Genomic DNA, 15,129 nt, shown 5'->3' on the forward strand with positions numbered 1-15,129 from the left:
CGGAAGCAGGCTCCCTGCCAAGCCAGTTACCAGTCCTCATTTTACTTAACTTTTCAACAGCACGGGACTCAGCAAATCCCTTCCCCTTGAAACTCTTCACTGGTTCCCAGGGTATCACATGCTCCTGGTTTTCCTCCCTCCTCCCTGGGACCTCCTTCTTGGTCTCCCATAGTGGTTTCTCTTCTCCCCAGCTTCTCAATGTCTGAGAGCCCCAGCGTTCAGTCCTTATTCCTCTTTTCTTCTCAACATAAATTCATTCCCTGGAGATTTCATCAGTCTTGGGCTCCAAATACCACCCAAATGCTGAAAAATCTCTAATTTATATCTCCAACCAGATATTTCCTCTGAACTCCAAGCTTACCCTTCATCTCCAATTACATTTAACATTTCCAAGATATTAGCCTTACTCCTGACCCCCCTAAAGCCTCTCTTACCTTGAAGCCTTCCACAATTCAGCTGTTGGCAACTCAGTTGGTCAAACCAGAAAGGACAGGATCATTTTTTGTTTCTCTCTCTCTCTCTTGTTGATGCCATATCCAATCCATCAGGAAGCCCACTTGGCTCCAATTTCAGATATCTGTAGAATCTAACCACCTCCTCCCACCTGTACGGTTACCATTCTGGTTCCAGGCACCAACCTCTCTCACCCAGGTTACAGCAAAAACACACTAACTAGTCTCTTGCTTCCACTCTGCCTGAACAGAACAGTCTAATGGATCCTTGTGAGAGGTAAGTCAATCACATCACTCCCTTGTCCACACCCCAGAAAGGCTCCCCAGCCAAAGGACTTACAATGTCCTAGAAGGCCCTACTTTTCCTGAGCCCTGCACCCACAGTGACCTCTTCTCCAACCACTCTCCCAGCTGTTCAACCCCCTTCAGCCATGCAGACCTCCATGCTTCCTCTCCAGTATGCCAGGCACGTTGCACCTCAGAGCCTTGCACCAGCTCTTCCCTCTGCCTGGAGCATCGTCCAGATGTCCACATGTCTAACTTCTTCACATACTTCAAGGCTTTGCCCAGTTGTGACCTCCTCAGGGAAGCCTTAACTGACTTAAAAATTGCCACAATTTCTACCCAAGTCCACGATTTAAAATTGCCACAATTTCTACCCAGCCCCCTTAGAATCTGTCATTCTTTTTACCCTGTTGGGATATTTTTGAAAAGCCCCGATCACCTTGAAATACACATTACTTGTTTGTTTGATCATTATTATTGCCTGTCTCCACCCACTGAAACTTCAGCTCTAAAAAGGAAAACATTTTTGTCTGTTTTGTTCATGGATGTATTCATGGCACATAGGAGGTACTCACTTAACACTTGTTGAGTGGATGAATCTATTTCCCCCACAAGGCTGTAAGTAACTCAAGGCTAGACAAATGCTTCAATCACTTCTGTACCTTGATTATTATCATGGTAATATCATACCCTGATAATATCATATATAAGTTTATATATATACACATATGTATGTGTATATATATACACATATGTATGTGTATATATATACACATATATACATATACATATATATGCATATATATATATAAAATACACATACACACACACACATTTTTTTTTTATCAGCCTAATAGAATTTCTTCCGGACAAAGTACTCCTCTTCCTGATTGCCAGGGATGCCACACTACATGCTAACAGGAGGCAGACCATTAATGCATTTTCTCAGAAGTGAGTCCCCACCTACCTCTTAAAAGGTAAACGGCATAGATATCTAGAGATCATCCTTCAGGCCTCATACATGACCAATCAGAAAATGGGAAAGTCACCTTGCCTTCACAAATTATACATTCCTCACCATAGCCTTTTCCTAAATATATCCCTCCAGACTTTCCCCAAGCTGTTGCTCACTCCTGGTAGCAACTAAATCAATTGACCATATTGTACTGGTTTGCTTCAGTGTGTTTGTTTACTAGTTGAAGCCTGCATTAAGGGCAGGATTGCTTCATGGTGCTCGGCTGCCTGGCTCTCTTCCAGCTCTCACCTCTCCTAGTCTCTCATTGTGCAAAATGGCAATCTCTTTCCACCTCCGAAAGCACAAACATCCTGAAAGTTATTTGACTATCACGTAATTCTCTGTCCTTGTGAGATGCTGTCTTCGCTGAGCTCTGCTGCAGGAAGTTAGGTAAGTGCCCATCACAACTCCATCTGGACCCCTCTTCAGCTTCCGTTACTGTCTCAGCCAAGGCTCTTCCCTCTTTTTGTCCTATTATTCTACTGCAAATGATACATGAGCAGTTATTGAATGAGTCCGAAAAGATAATATGAACACGATTTTACCTAAAATGTCACTTTTCTAGGATTCCATTTTGTTTCTTCTTTATTAACCAAAGTTCCATTGTTATAAAATTACAATAATGAACTACTCTGAGTCTTGTAATTTCACAGACCTCTTCTCCATTCTTTAAGCAACCGAAGTCCCATCGTTCCTAATTAAAATATTTAAAGGTGAAATTCAGTAATCTCCACACAGAATACTAGTGCTTCCCAGTAAGTTTCTAGGGTTAAAAAAGAAACCCTTTGCCAATGGGGGAAAAAAAGAAGTTTCTGAGTCTATAGTACAAAGACTTCAAACTGCATTCCACAGTGTGTTATTTTCTTTCCAGAAAATTCTAACACTATATAATTACTTTTGTATGGAAAATGAATAATGTAAGCTTCTAAAAACATGTAGACAGAAACCATCCAAATCAGACAGGCCTTTCCTGAAACCAAATGAAATATTAAATGAGAAAATATCTCTAGGAGAACAAAGCTCTTGAATTATTATTAAATAGAGATGGAGCATAGTGGGGGAGAAAGTTCCATGAAAAAAAAAAAAAAAAAAGAAGTGTTTTCTCATCTACGTGTCAGGCAGGGCTCTGCTTCAGAGAAACCATAACATTCATCGGACCCCAAAATGTCACTGAAAACACCAATCAGAAATGCACCCAGGCTCTTGCAAGGTTTCCAGTTAAAAATAACAGCAAAAACATCAATTAAGCTCCATCTATTGCGACAGAAATGCATCGATATAGGAAAAGCGAAATCCCACCTGCATGGGAATTAAGCCGCAACTAGTCCCCCAATTCGGAGAAAAACGAGCTTCGCCCTGGTCGCTGGCTGAACTAATTCCAGCAAAGGTAGCCAGTGGGTTTGTGTGTTGGGGGAGGGGGCAGAGTAGAGCTCGCCTCACCGCCCTCCCCCCAAAACTGCTCCAGAAATGTGAAAGCATCCGCACCGTACGACCTGGCTTAGCCAGGAGAAAGCCTGTGCGGAGCTCAGAAGCCTCCTCCGGCTCAGAGGTAGCCGCGACGTGCGGCGGGCAGCGCGGGCGCGTGGCCCTGTCGCGCCTCCCCCTTCCACTCACCCCACCCGCAGTCGTGGGCGCGGGTCTCGGAGACCCGAGCAGATTCTCCCTCTGCCCAGGGTGGAGGACCCCGCAAAGACATTTTAGCATGAGTAATTCCCGCGCTGGTAGCGTCTCGACAGCCCGAGTGAACCAGCCAAGCCGGCCTGCGCCGGGACCCACGTCTGGCTCGGCCGCCCCCACCCCCGAGCCCACTCAGCCTGCATGCCCCGCGCCCGGCCCGCAGCCCAGCAACCCAGCAGGGGCTAGGAGAGGGGGTAGTGCAGCATCTAGCGCTGACTTTCCGCTAAGGAAACAGCCATGGCAGCCTCCCCCGGTCGTAGAGAAGCCAGAGGTGAGCGGGCCGACGGCTGTCACGAGCGCTCACCGGGTCCCCCCCTCCCTGCGCTTCCGACCCCGAGGCTGTGCCTGTTAACAAACTCCTGGGCGTAGACGGCCCCGGGCCCCTGTTCCTCTTGTGGTGCAGTCCCGAGGACCGCGGACATACTTTTCGCCCCAGCGGCCCCACCGCCGGGAGGGTAGCGTTAGCGGCACCGGCAGGGCTGCAGGTGTCCGGACGGCGCGCCCTCCCGCATCCCACCCGCTCCGGCGCCCGGAGCAAGGCAGCCCCGCGGCGTCTTACTTTTCTGGCTGGAGTAACCCGGATAATAGCCATAGTAGCCGGTGATCCGCAGGATCCGGTCCTCGATGGTAGCCACCCCGTTGGGGGCCGCCTTGACATCCATAGAGAGCGCGGGGCGGCGGCCCCGGGCGCGGCGGGGCGGAGAGCGCAGCGCGGGGCCCGGGAGCTGGTGCAGGTGCTGCCGCCGCCGCCGCCGGTGCTGATGTTGCAGCTCGTGCTCCCGCGCCCGGGCTCTGACTCCACCGCCCGGCGCAGCACCGGCTCCGCATCACAGCGGCGGCGGCGGTGGCGGCGGCGGCGGCGGCGGCGGTGGAGCGGCCCCCACTCGGGCCGGCCTCTCAGTCAGCCTGGCAGCTCTCCCGCCCGCCGCCCGGCGCACTGCTGCCCGAACAGCGCCCCCTCACCTCCGACGCCCACCGCGACCGGGGCGGGTGTGGGCGCCCCACCTGGCCGCAGACTCTCCTCGTTAACCCTTCTGCGCCCCTTCCCCGAAGACTGGACATCCCCGCAACCCCACCTGCCAGAAGGGATGCTCGGTCCGGGGGCGTGGGAGGAGACGAGAAGGTGAGAGATGGTGGCAGGGGCTTGGGGAGGAGGGGTTGAGATGGAAGAGACCCAAGCGGAAGCGACCGTTGATGTGAGAGGTGCACACTGTCGCTCGGGGAGATGACACCTCGGAGGCGCCGCGGGGTCTCGGTCCACGCTTGGCGTCTACACCACCTGGGGTCAGCAGACGTGCAAGCCTTTCCCCAGAGTTAATCGGTTCTCGAAACTTGCCTAGACGACAGGAAGTCTTTTCTTAAGAAATGGGGGAGGGGGGAAATGAGACCTCAGCAGGTGGTACGTGAAGTAATTACCCAGGTTTTGCAGACACGAAGACTTTAACAATGAAGCCCTCGAGTCTGACGGTCCGCTTCTGACAGTCCGTATCCCGACCCTCAGACCCCAGCGAAAACATCAAAGGCTTGGGAGACTCAGCTGCGACTCAGTTTGTTTGTTTTGCCAATTTCAAATGCCCTTAGGAGAAATGATTTTTCCTTTATTGCCAAAAACATTAGGGGGGAAGCCCTTCACACTGTAAATATTTGGACGGGTGAAAGTTTGGGCCCCAGTCTAGAGACTTTCCACCTGGGTCTAGAACGTCCTTGAAGCTCTGTGTCAGAGTGAACACCCTCTCCTCAGGTGTGCCTCTTCGGTTTTGGCGAGATACCCACCGGATTAAGATCAGGGAACAGAGGGGATGATTCTTCTATTTGTAGTGTGAAATTTAATTTTCAAAATTTCATCTCAGAAACGAAAGGGTGTGGGGGGATGGGGGTCGGGGGTGAGTTCATCAGCTTAGAGCTTATGTTCACCTTCCACCCACACCCAGCTGAAGACGTCCCTGCCAGATTTCACATTTCTAAAACTTAGGTGGGGGGGTTAGGTAGGGAGAACAAATTGACTTCAGAGACCCCTCAGAAACCTCCAAAGAACCTATCACACAGCCTTCTGCCTTCAAGCATTTTCCACATTGTATATATGTGTCCTTAAGAGGGAAGAAATGTTGCAAAATTTTTAAAAGATGAATGAGATTGAAGCATATGAAAATGCAGTATTAAATTTCACACTGCGCTAAGGGTTTTCATCCAGACACAAAGCCTAGCACGGAATCCTGAGATTGGAGTGGATCTGAAAGGATTGTGGCTGGGAGGAGGGTTCATAAAGAAACCAATTTCCTCCCACACCTGCTTTCTGGGTGAAGAAAGATGGAAGGATGGAGGAAACTAAAAGGTCAAAATGAACTTAAAGGAAAAAGCGAGTCTGGTGCAGTGGTGAGGAGCCGAATATTTAAAGCAAAAATGGAAGGATTATGCCTTTACACTCTGCTGCTCACCCCCACCCCAGAAAGTGATCTTCAGCACACTTTTGTTACTTTTATTATTTTTCTTTTTATTTCTGTGGCAAACCTTATGCAAAATGAATGCATTGTACATGGTAAAATGGGTTGATCCCGTTACTTGGAGACATCGCTTTAAGTTTCTATTACATCATATGTGTTTAATAACATAATCCATAGCATATTAATATATAAATGATTTAATGCGAAAGAAATTAAGAAACTACTCAAGCAAAAACCTTCTAATGTAATAGGAATATGAATATGCACAGACTTTAAGAACAAGTGGTTTTGTCCTATTAATGCTTATAACTTATTTTACCACAATGTACTTAAATTCTAAATTACACTCATTGTGTAAGTTGGTGCCTTTTTCCTAGTTTTGCTTTGTTTTCAGAATTTTCACAGTAGTGGTTAGAAATGTACTTGCTGAATCTCATCATTCATACAAACAACAAATTCAGCATAAATTTAAATAATGTAAATATTATGCCCACAAGAGTCTGTTTCCTAAAAGAAATTATTTTTAAAATCTCAGACTGACCTGGAAATTAATTTTTAAAATATTAAATAAAATATTAATTTTTAAATACAAATGCCTCTAATCATCTGTAATAGGGCAACTAAAACAGCAAATGCAAGGACATGCCACCATCTTGGACATTTTTTTTTTAATGGAACTAAAATTTTATAATTATAATTGATCAACGATGAAAAGTAAATTTCTTTAATGATAACCACACTTTGTTGCACATAATAACAATTTTTTGACCTTTCAAATGTTACTTTGTGATCATCAAAAATTTACAGAAATTATTTTGAGGGGAAGAGAATTTTTAAAAACATTTTTATATGTTTGCCTGCTCAGCCTACCAGTTTTCATAAACCCCAATACAAAAATTCAAATTTACAAAATGTGAAGTATCAGTGTGCCTCAAATCTATTCTGAAAAAAATAAGGTACAACTAAACAAATGAAGACCAAAGGTAATTGTTTGATGCAAAAAATGGTTCCTCATAGCAGCCAGTTTACATCGCCAGTTTCCCTATTAAACTAAATAATAAATCAATTTTCTGGGTAAATCATAACTCAATTTAGAAAAACTTGGTCTGAGAGACTATGGACTCTGAAAAACAATCTGAGAATTTTGAAGGGGGTGGGGGGTGGGAGGTTGGGGGCACCAGGTGGTGGGTATTGTAGAGGGCACGGATTGCATGGAGCACTGGGTGTGGTGCAAAAATAATGAATACTGTTATGCTGAAAAAATAAAAAAAATTAATAAAAAAAAAAGAAAGAAAAACTTGGTCTGTGTGTGGGAATATTTTTACTGCATTATCACAAGGCATCTGCCTGTGATTCCAAGTGAGTTTTAATATCTGGGCCATATTTATTTTGATCCTCTGACCGACTCAGATTAGGTATTTATACTAATTGAGTATACAAAACTTCACCATTTGTGTTGTAAAAGAAAAAAATGCCATATCATTTGTAAAATAATTTATGTGATAGTCACAACTTGGGGTCTAATGCTAAAATAAGTATACCAAGAAATAACATTAAAAACTAAGTATGATCATTGAGCATAAATTCTATTCAAAGATGTATTCTGTCATAAAAAAAAAAGTCATTTTAAAATATCACAACAGCCTTTATACTTTGGAAGAGTAGTAAAATAAAATGCATGGAATCTAGTCTTCTTTACTATGATTACCAGCTGGAGGCCAGAAAATCTGGGTTTTAGTCCTCTTGCCATGACAGGAACAATTCACTTCATCTTTTTGACCACCTCTTTGGACTTACCAATAAAGAGTGCTGAAAGAAGGGAATCTATTGTAATGTACGCACCTCCTTGAGCTAAGAGTAACTTAGCTGTTTGGAGAGCCAAGAATGTTTCAATCTTAATACCCAAGGGCCAACGTTGCCCTTGGGTATAATCATCAGCACTATTTACAGATATGACCCCAGGTAGTTTGCACAGTGTTTGTGTTTAAAAGCATCTGGCATCTAGCCAACCAGGTGATAAGCACTAGCATCTGGAAAGAAAAAAAAAATGTAGTCTTCATATTCCATTTTCTAAAAGCTGTTTTGAGCATTTAACCATCAAGTCATCAGCTGCCACATTTGGAAAGCTGATCCTGCCTTTCTATTCCAATGTTGGGCAATGTTGGGTATTGCTATTTGATTTTTCAGCCAATGGTAGGACTGAAAGTGGTTGGCGGCCCAGCACTCAGTATCTGTCTAAGAAATCAGGGCAGTCTACTCTTCATTGACCTCTGGTACCAGGCTCCAACACAGGACTATTTTTGAGGCTCGATTCCTTAGAAATGCATTGAAATCCTTTGGAGATAGTCTGAAGTAGTTTCAACAAATACACTCAAATTTTAGAATTTATCTATGATGTGTGTGTGTGTTTCTGTCTCTCTTTCCTTCCATCCTTTCCCCCTTCCCTCCCTCCCTCCCTCCCTCCCTCCTATTCCTCACCTCCTCCCTCAGCCATATAGCAGGGTGGTTTAGAGCATGGACATTGAATCTGGACTGCCAAGGGTCAAATCTGGTCTCCCCATTTTCTAGCTGTGTGACCTTGAGTGCGTCTCTTAAACTCTATGACTCAATTTTCTCATCTTCAAGATAAGAATATGGTGCCGTTAAAAAGAAAACAACAGGCCCAAAATGGTGTCACTTAAACTAAGTCATCAAATCTGGACTTAATACCTAATCTAACTGCAGTTTTAACTTCCCCCAGAAATGCAGTCTTAACTTTTCTTCAGTCAGGAATTTTCTGATCAACACCAATGAGGATTCTGTCACATGGGTCCCCTCCATCCCTGAAAGGAACATGAGGTAATCCACTTAATGAGACTTCCTGCCCCTGCCCCTAAGGGAAAGTGACCTAGCCTAAAACAATCCTTTCTCTTCCTTTACTGAGAACTTCTTGCCTCACTCTTCTTCCTATAAAAACCTTCCTGTTTTGTACAACTCTTGGGACCTCCCTTCTACATCCTAGATGCTGCTTAATAAAACTAGTTAGATCTTTAAATTTCATTTGGTTGAATTTTTTTAATCATATCTACCTCATGGAATTATTGTGAAGATTTAAATGATTTTATATTCATAAAGACTTTATAACAGTGGCTGGCATAAAAAAACATCATAAATGGCATTATTATTTTGTTTTATGGACACATAGAACACTCTGAGGGTCAGTTTTCTCATCTGTAAAATGGGCTCCAACTCTCTACTTAATAGTGTTGCTGTGATGGTTAAGTGAGATAACATATGAAAATCCCTTACTAAGGGGGCTCCTGGGTGGCTCAGTCGGTTAAGCTTCCGACTCCTGACTTCAGCTCATGTCATGATCTCAGGGTCAAGGGCCTGAGCCCTGAGTCCAGCTCCCCACTGGGTGTGGAACATGCTTAAGATTCTCTCCTTCTCACTCTGCCTCTCCCCACTCATACTTTCTCTAAATAAAGAGAGAGGGAGGAGAAGGAAGGGGAAGGGAATAGAGGGGAAAGATGGGAAGAGAGGGGAAGGGAGGGGAGAGAAGAAGAGGGAAAGGAAGGAAGAGAGAAGAGAAAGAAAAGAAAGAAGAGAAAGAAAGAAAGAAAGTCTTAAAAAAAAATTTTTACCAAGGCTTGGTACATAGTAGGTGTACAATAAATATCAATGTCCTTCTCCCAACCCTACCCTGCCCTGTCCATTATCTATTACTAAAGTTAATTCACTTGAACATTTTATTCACATTTTTGGGAGTTTCTGTATCAATTGCTGTCAGGAGTCTCCTTGAACCCCTTCAACCATGACACCAATCACGGGAGGCAGATGTTGGCATCACATTGGCAGACCAATGGAATAGGTGAACTGCAGAATTTAAGTGCTTTGCAGAAAAAGTAGATGCTCTGGGGCAGCAGTTCTTCCTGTTCTTTGAGAAGGCAGGAGAACCCAGAGAATATATGCTTCAGGCTGATATGGGTACAAAGGTGGTTGGTCCCAGGAATGGGAGGGCCTCTGGTCCTGCTTGATGCTCATGCCCCAGGGAAGTGGAATGGCCTCAGAGACATTACAGGGTGGTGCCCTGAGGGAGGCTAGGCCATTAGGCTTGGGCTTCCCAGGCTCAGTAGGGATTCTGGTGCTTCAAGCTTAGACCAAAGGCAGCAGAGCTGCCAGCCCCAGAGACATGGAATGTGGGCTTGGCTAGCGTACATCTCAGCAGAGACGAGAGGACTGAAGACCAGCGTGTCTCCCTGATGCTTGAGCTTAGCCAAAGATCTCCCCTGACTGCATAAGCCTGCAGCAGGGATGCCCCAAGAACATAGAGACTGTGTTTTCCACTATTCTTATTGGCTAATAAAGATTTATTTAACCCTTTTAAGCAGTTGTATTAATGGTTATATGTTTAAACCTGCTACATATTCACTTTTCAAATAAGACTTTAATTTCAACATCTAAAAATCCCAGGCATGCTATAGTCTCAAACCTACCACATATTACTTATCTCACAAGGCTTTCTGTAACATTATCTGCTAAAAATGTCAGACCTGCTGTGGTAGTCTTGGTACTGTTTGCCAAATATCCCTGGGTCTCCTTTATTTTAGGCATCCCAAAGAATTGTGCTTTCTGCCCCCTTGTGGTTGTATGGTGGGGAGTGTGGGGTCTGTGACTAATCATAGTGAGGGAAAAGGACAGTGATCCTATCCCGGCCAGAGGGAGCTAGTACAAATCACTCAGAGTTCTCTCTTCCCTCTGGCATGAGAACCATGAACACTCAAGATGACTGTGACCCATAAAAGTTCCTGAAAATTAAATTCTGGTTACTGGAATCATTAAAATCAAAACAAGTCTGAATTCCTTCTCAAAACAACATATTTAATTTTCATATCTTTTCTTTATCCTTTATTTTCCAAGGGCGTATTGTGCATGTTTAAGTGTATGTTCACCGGTTTCTGAAACAATTATCAATAAACAATTGTGAGGACGAAATAGTTGGAAAGAAACCGTATGCATAGTATGGGAAATCAGAGAACAGAACACTTAGAACTCATTAGAATGTATCAACAAGGCAAAAAGAGTCTAGAATACCTATATATTCACTATATCCACATCTTGAGTAACTATTGCCAAAAGCAATCTCAGGAATGACTTTGCCTTTAGCTTCAAGAACTAACTATTCGTTTGCAAGAAATTTGTTCATGAGGTTTTATTTCATCCCTATCCCTATCTCAGCAATACACCAGGATAACGCAGACCGTCAGTACGTTTGCCTTTTTTAAATTTTTCTGGCTACCTGGCTGTCAGAGGAGGCTCCTCGCTTACCAGAAAAAGTACAAGAGAAAAGCGAGAAAGGTTGTAGCAAATAGCTTTCATGCTTCATTCAATGCTCTTGCTTCCCCTTTGCAGTGGTCAGCTGTTTGTGGGCTCCCATCACCTTCACACGGACGGCCGGCAGCTCCCCACCTCCTGCCAATGCCCAGCGTCTCTAGCCTCCTGCCCCAGGGCTTCCCTGTTGATGCTGAGACAGGAAAGTGCATCCACCTGGGTCGAACCCGAGTGCAGCCTGCAAGTTCAGGGGACACATGCAACACGGGACAGACGAGTGATAGCGGGACCTGGGAGCCAGGTGACCAGTTCTCCATTCTGTTCCATAGGGGCTGCACTGAGAGGCTGGCGCTCCCACAGCCTTGCATCCACAAGGTAGAGCAGTCGTCAGGTCAGTCAGTCTTGATGCCAAAGGATGGTCAGCTCAGTAACATGCTTATGTACCTTAGGAAAAATATTAAAATATTCAAAATTCAAAAAGTGATTGTTAGAGTAATAGAATTAAAAGTATTTCCTCAGGGGTGCCTGGTGGCTCAGTGGGTTAAGCCTCTGCTTTCGGCTCAGGTCATGATCTCAGGGTCCTGGGATGAGCCCCACATCAGGCTCTCTGCTCCGCAGGGAACCTGCTTCCCCCTCTCTCTCTGCCTGCCTCTCTGCCTACTTGTGATTTCTGTCTGTCAAATAAATAAATAAAATCTTTAAAAAAAGAAAAACAATAAAAGTATTTTCTCAGGATGTCTGTGTGGCTCAGTTGGATGAGCATCTGCTTTTGGCTCAGGTCATAGTGCCAGGGTCCCAGGATCGAATCCTGTGTCGGGCTCCTTCCTCAGCAAGGAGTCTGCTTCTCCCTCTGCCTGCTGCTCCCTTGGCTTGTGCTCGCTCTCTGACAAATAAATAAATATTTTTTTAAAAAAGCATATTTTCTCATTTTCCAAACTTTCTGATAGATGGTTTTCCTGCTCTTAAAATGGATACACACACACACACACACACACACACACACACACACACAACCAACTCTAAAACCTGCTCTAGCTCTATTCAGCGGTGTTTGCTGGGTTTTTACATGCACTGTGCTGGAGAGTGCCACTTGCCTCCACGTTAATCTCAGCAATCACAATTATCTCCTTTCTGGTAAATGTGATGACGTCCGACTAAAGGTCTCTTCTTCTGGCTCTTCATGTTCTTATAAATAATAAAACAAGGCTCCATGACAACGAGTACATGAAAAGTTCTGTAATATCTCAAAGCAATCTTAAGCTCTTCAGATTCTTAAGGTAACCAAGTACTGTAGGCACACAGTTATCTGGGCTTAAGTGATGAGTTACAATCTCTTGGTTCCATGGAGTCAGACCATCTGTGCTTGGATGGGACTTAAAAATGCTGCTTCACCTGAGCAGTGCTGCTCCTCCTTCAGCTGTTTCCAAAGATGTTTCTCCTCTGGGAAGCCTGCTCTGAGCACCACCCTTCCTGGATGGCCCAGGTATCTGCCCCTCCAGATCTTTTCCCACACCATGCGGTGTCTCCCACACTGTACACTTCAGTTCCTCAGAGGCAAGGACGCCATTTTGTTAATCACGGTATGGCCAGAGGTTCTCAGAGAGCCTGGCACACACCAGATGATCAAAACATGTTCAGGACGGAAAAATCATTGTAGTCAAGAAAATCTTTCATTAGGACCACTTTCTGGAAGAAAGCGCATCAGGAAAGGTTGGCTTATTTCAAGACCAGAAATGGAACAACTTGCCTAGAGCAAAGTTTATGAATGAGGAAACTAAAGCTAGAGAGCCTAAGCCAATGGTCCAAAGGCCTCCTGGTGAGTTGGCGACAGCCCTCCTTCTCAATGCATCATCTTTCCTTGACAGGGCACAATACCACCTTCTCCAGTATGGCTTTATGACAACGCCCACCATCCCCACCCTCCCCTTACCCTTCCAATCGGATCATGCTCTCGTCCTCTTCTTCCTTCTGTCGTCTGCTAGTTAAACCCTGGACTCAGCAGACAGAGGGACACCCCTCAAGGGCTGTTAAATGAAACTGAAACCTAACAGGCCTATTTTCCAGAGTCTTCTGTGAATTATATTTCTGGTATGCTCAGTACCTGGTTACTTATGCAATTTGCCATCCAGTCAAATTTAGAATATTACCACTCATTTTTTGGGTCCTGGGGATGGGGTTAGATAAATGGTCTTTAGATATGAATAGAATTATATATTATCTTATTAGGGGGTTGATATTTTTAAAATTCACTGCCATAAATAACATAGGTTTGTTTTGACAAATCTTTTGGGAATCATAATTAATTAGGAGGTTTGACTCTCCTTTATGTATAATCTACTACAACATCCAGGAGACTTGTTTACTTGTTTCTTCATTGATTTGAGTTAATAAAAAAAAATCATCAGCTGAGCATACGGAAGGTGCTGAGCATGTGTTACTCTTCTTTCTTGCTCTTTAACAACTTTCCTTCCTTCTACTCTGGCTCTACCGTCCTCTAGCATACGTGTGCCACTGCAATAATGTCAAAATTGCCTTCCTACTGTTTAGCTTTTACTGTCCACCAAACAACCCAAACCTTAGTGGCTTAAAATAACAACCACTTACTACTTCTCACCACCCATTGGTAAGCTTGGTGTTTCTACCAATCTGTCCAGGCTTCTCTGATCTCAGCTGGGCTCTCTTATGCATCTGTGGTCAGCAGGTGGGTCAGCTGTGGACTGAACAGCCTAGGAGGACCTCTCGCACATGGCTAGTGGATGGGGAGACAGGGGTGAGTGGGCCACAAGGCTCATCATGCAAAAGGCTAATCCAGGTTTGCTCAGCATAGCAGTAAAGTCCCAAGAGCAAGAGTCAGGTTTGCAAGGCCCCTCGAGGCCCAGACTCAGAACTTAGCACGATATTGCTTCTGCCATATTCTGTGGTCTAAAGCATGTTATATGGCTAGCCCTGATTCAGGAGCTGGAGAAACCCGATTTCTGCCTCTGGATGGGCTTGCTGGAAAAAAAAAAAAAAAAAAATCATGGCCATTTTTGGACTCTATTGCATCCGCCAGTGTAAATCAATGCCAGTGTTGCAAAGCATATTGATCAGAGACTTGATGAGAATGTCCTTTCTGCAAAATGTGTCCTTTAATAGAATTCCTTGATTCCAGATCAGATCAGCAAAGCAATCGTCTACTCATCGTTAACAAAGCAACATGGGGTTGACTTCCTTAAGCAAAATCTGGCATTAAAGTTTATCTGCAATGATAAGACTTTGTCTGAATAGGAACAGCAGCCTCTTGCATGGCATGTAACGCCAAACCTTCAGGCTTAAAAATGGGGAGCCAGAAGTCCGACACCCACACAGGCTGGGTCTGCATAACGGTGGTACAATCAGACACAGAAAACAAAGAAATACAGGGAGTTTGACTCAGCAGGGCTGTTCCTACAACCAAGGCAAAAAGTGGGGACCCAAAAAGTTAAGGCATTCACTGTGCTTACCCCCTGTAGAGGCATTTATCCCACTATACAGCAAAGATCGGATTAACTGCCTCCCCCACTAGATTCCTGGTTTCTTTGGGACACGAATAAATCTTTTAAATCCATATTTCTGTATGTAATACAGAGCCTGACTGTTGAAGGAAAGGAGTTATTTCTGTGACTCAGAAAAAGACTAACCCAATATAACCACATTTATATTTTTAAATGAATCTTTGCAAATACTCAGAAATTCTCCCATATGAAAAATTATAGAAGTACTGGTGAAGATAAGTGACTCCTTACAAAAACAAAAAAATGCTACTATTCAGCTTAAATCAGAAGGAAGAAGTTGGTGATGTTCAAATTATAATCCAGAGGAAAGAGGATGGAGAAATGCATGTTTTTGCTTTATAAGTCAAGAGAAACCCTTAGACTTTCAAAAACTTGAATCTAAATTTTCAATTCACAATTAAACACTTAAACGCATA

At 44.3% G+C, this 15,129-nt stretch overlaps 1 protein-coding gene and 1 long non-coding RNA gene across 5 annotated transcripts in view; both read right to left on the reverse strand.

The window, feature by feature from the left end:
- Nucleotides 1-4,632, reverse strand: part of SLC35F4 (solute carrier family 35 member F4) — a 232,213-nt gene extending 227,581 nt beyond the window's left edge. Inside the window, exon 1 of one of the 4 annotated variants that reach the window (XM_047739087.1) lies at nucleotides 3,989-4,632. In XM_047739087.1, coding sequence (XP_047595043.1) covers nucleotides 3,989-4,091 — 103 coding nt within the window. In that variant the 5' untranslated portion in view covers nucleotides 4,092-4,632. Of the gene's footprint in view, nucleotides 1-1,704; nucleotides 1,812-3,051; nucleotides 3,390-3,988 lie in introns of those variants that run through there. The other 3 variants (XM_047739088.1, XM_047739092.1, XM_047739090.1) reach the window with 3 other exon arrangements.
- A 6,598-nt stretch (nucleotides 4,633-11,230) lies between these two features.
- LOC125105062 (uncharacterized) overlaps nucleotides 11,231-15,129 on the reverse strand; it is a 78,390-nt gene continuing 74,491 nt past the window's right edge. The window contains exon 3 of the long non-coding RNA XR_007128801.1: nucleotides 11,231-11,624. This is a non-coding gene — a long non-coding RNA (uncharacterized LOC125105062). The remainder of the gene's footprint in view (nucleotides 11,625-15,129) is intronic.

This window comes from Lutra lutra, chromosome 7 (genome assembly GCF_902655055.1).
Source record: "Lutra lutra chromosome 7, mLutLut1.2, whole genome shotgun sequence".
Taxonomy (NCBI): domain Eukaryota; kingdom Metazoa; phylum Chordata; class Mammalia; order Carnivora; family Mustelidae; genus Lutra; species Lutra lutra.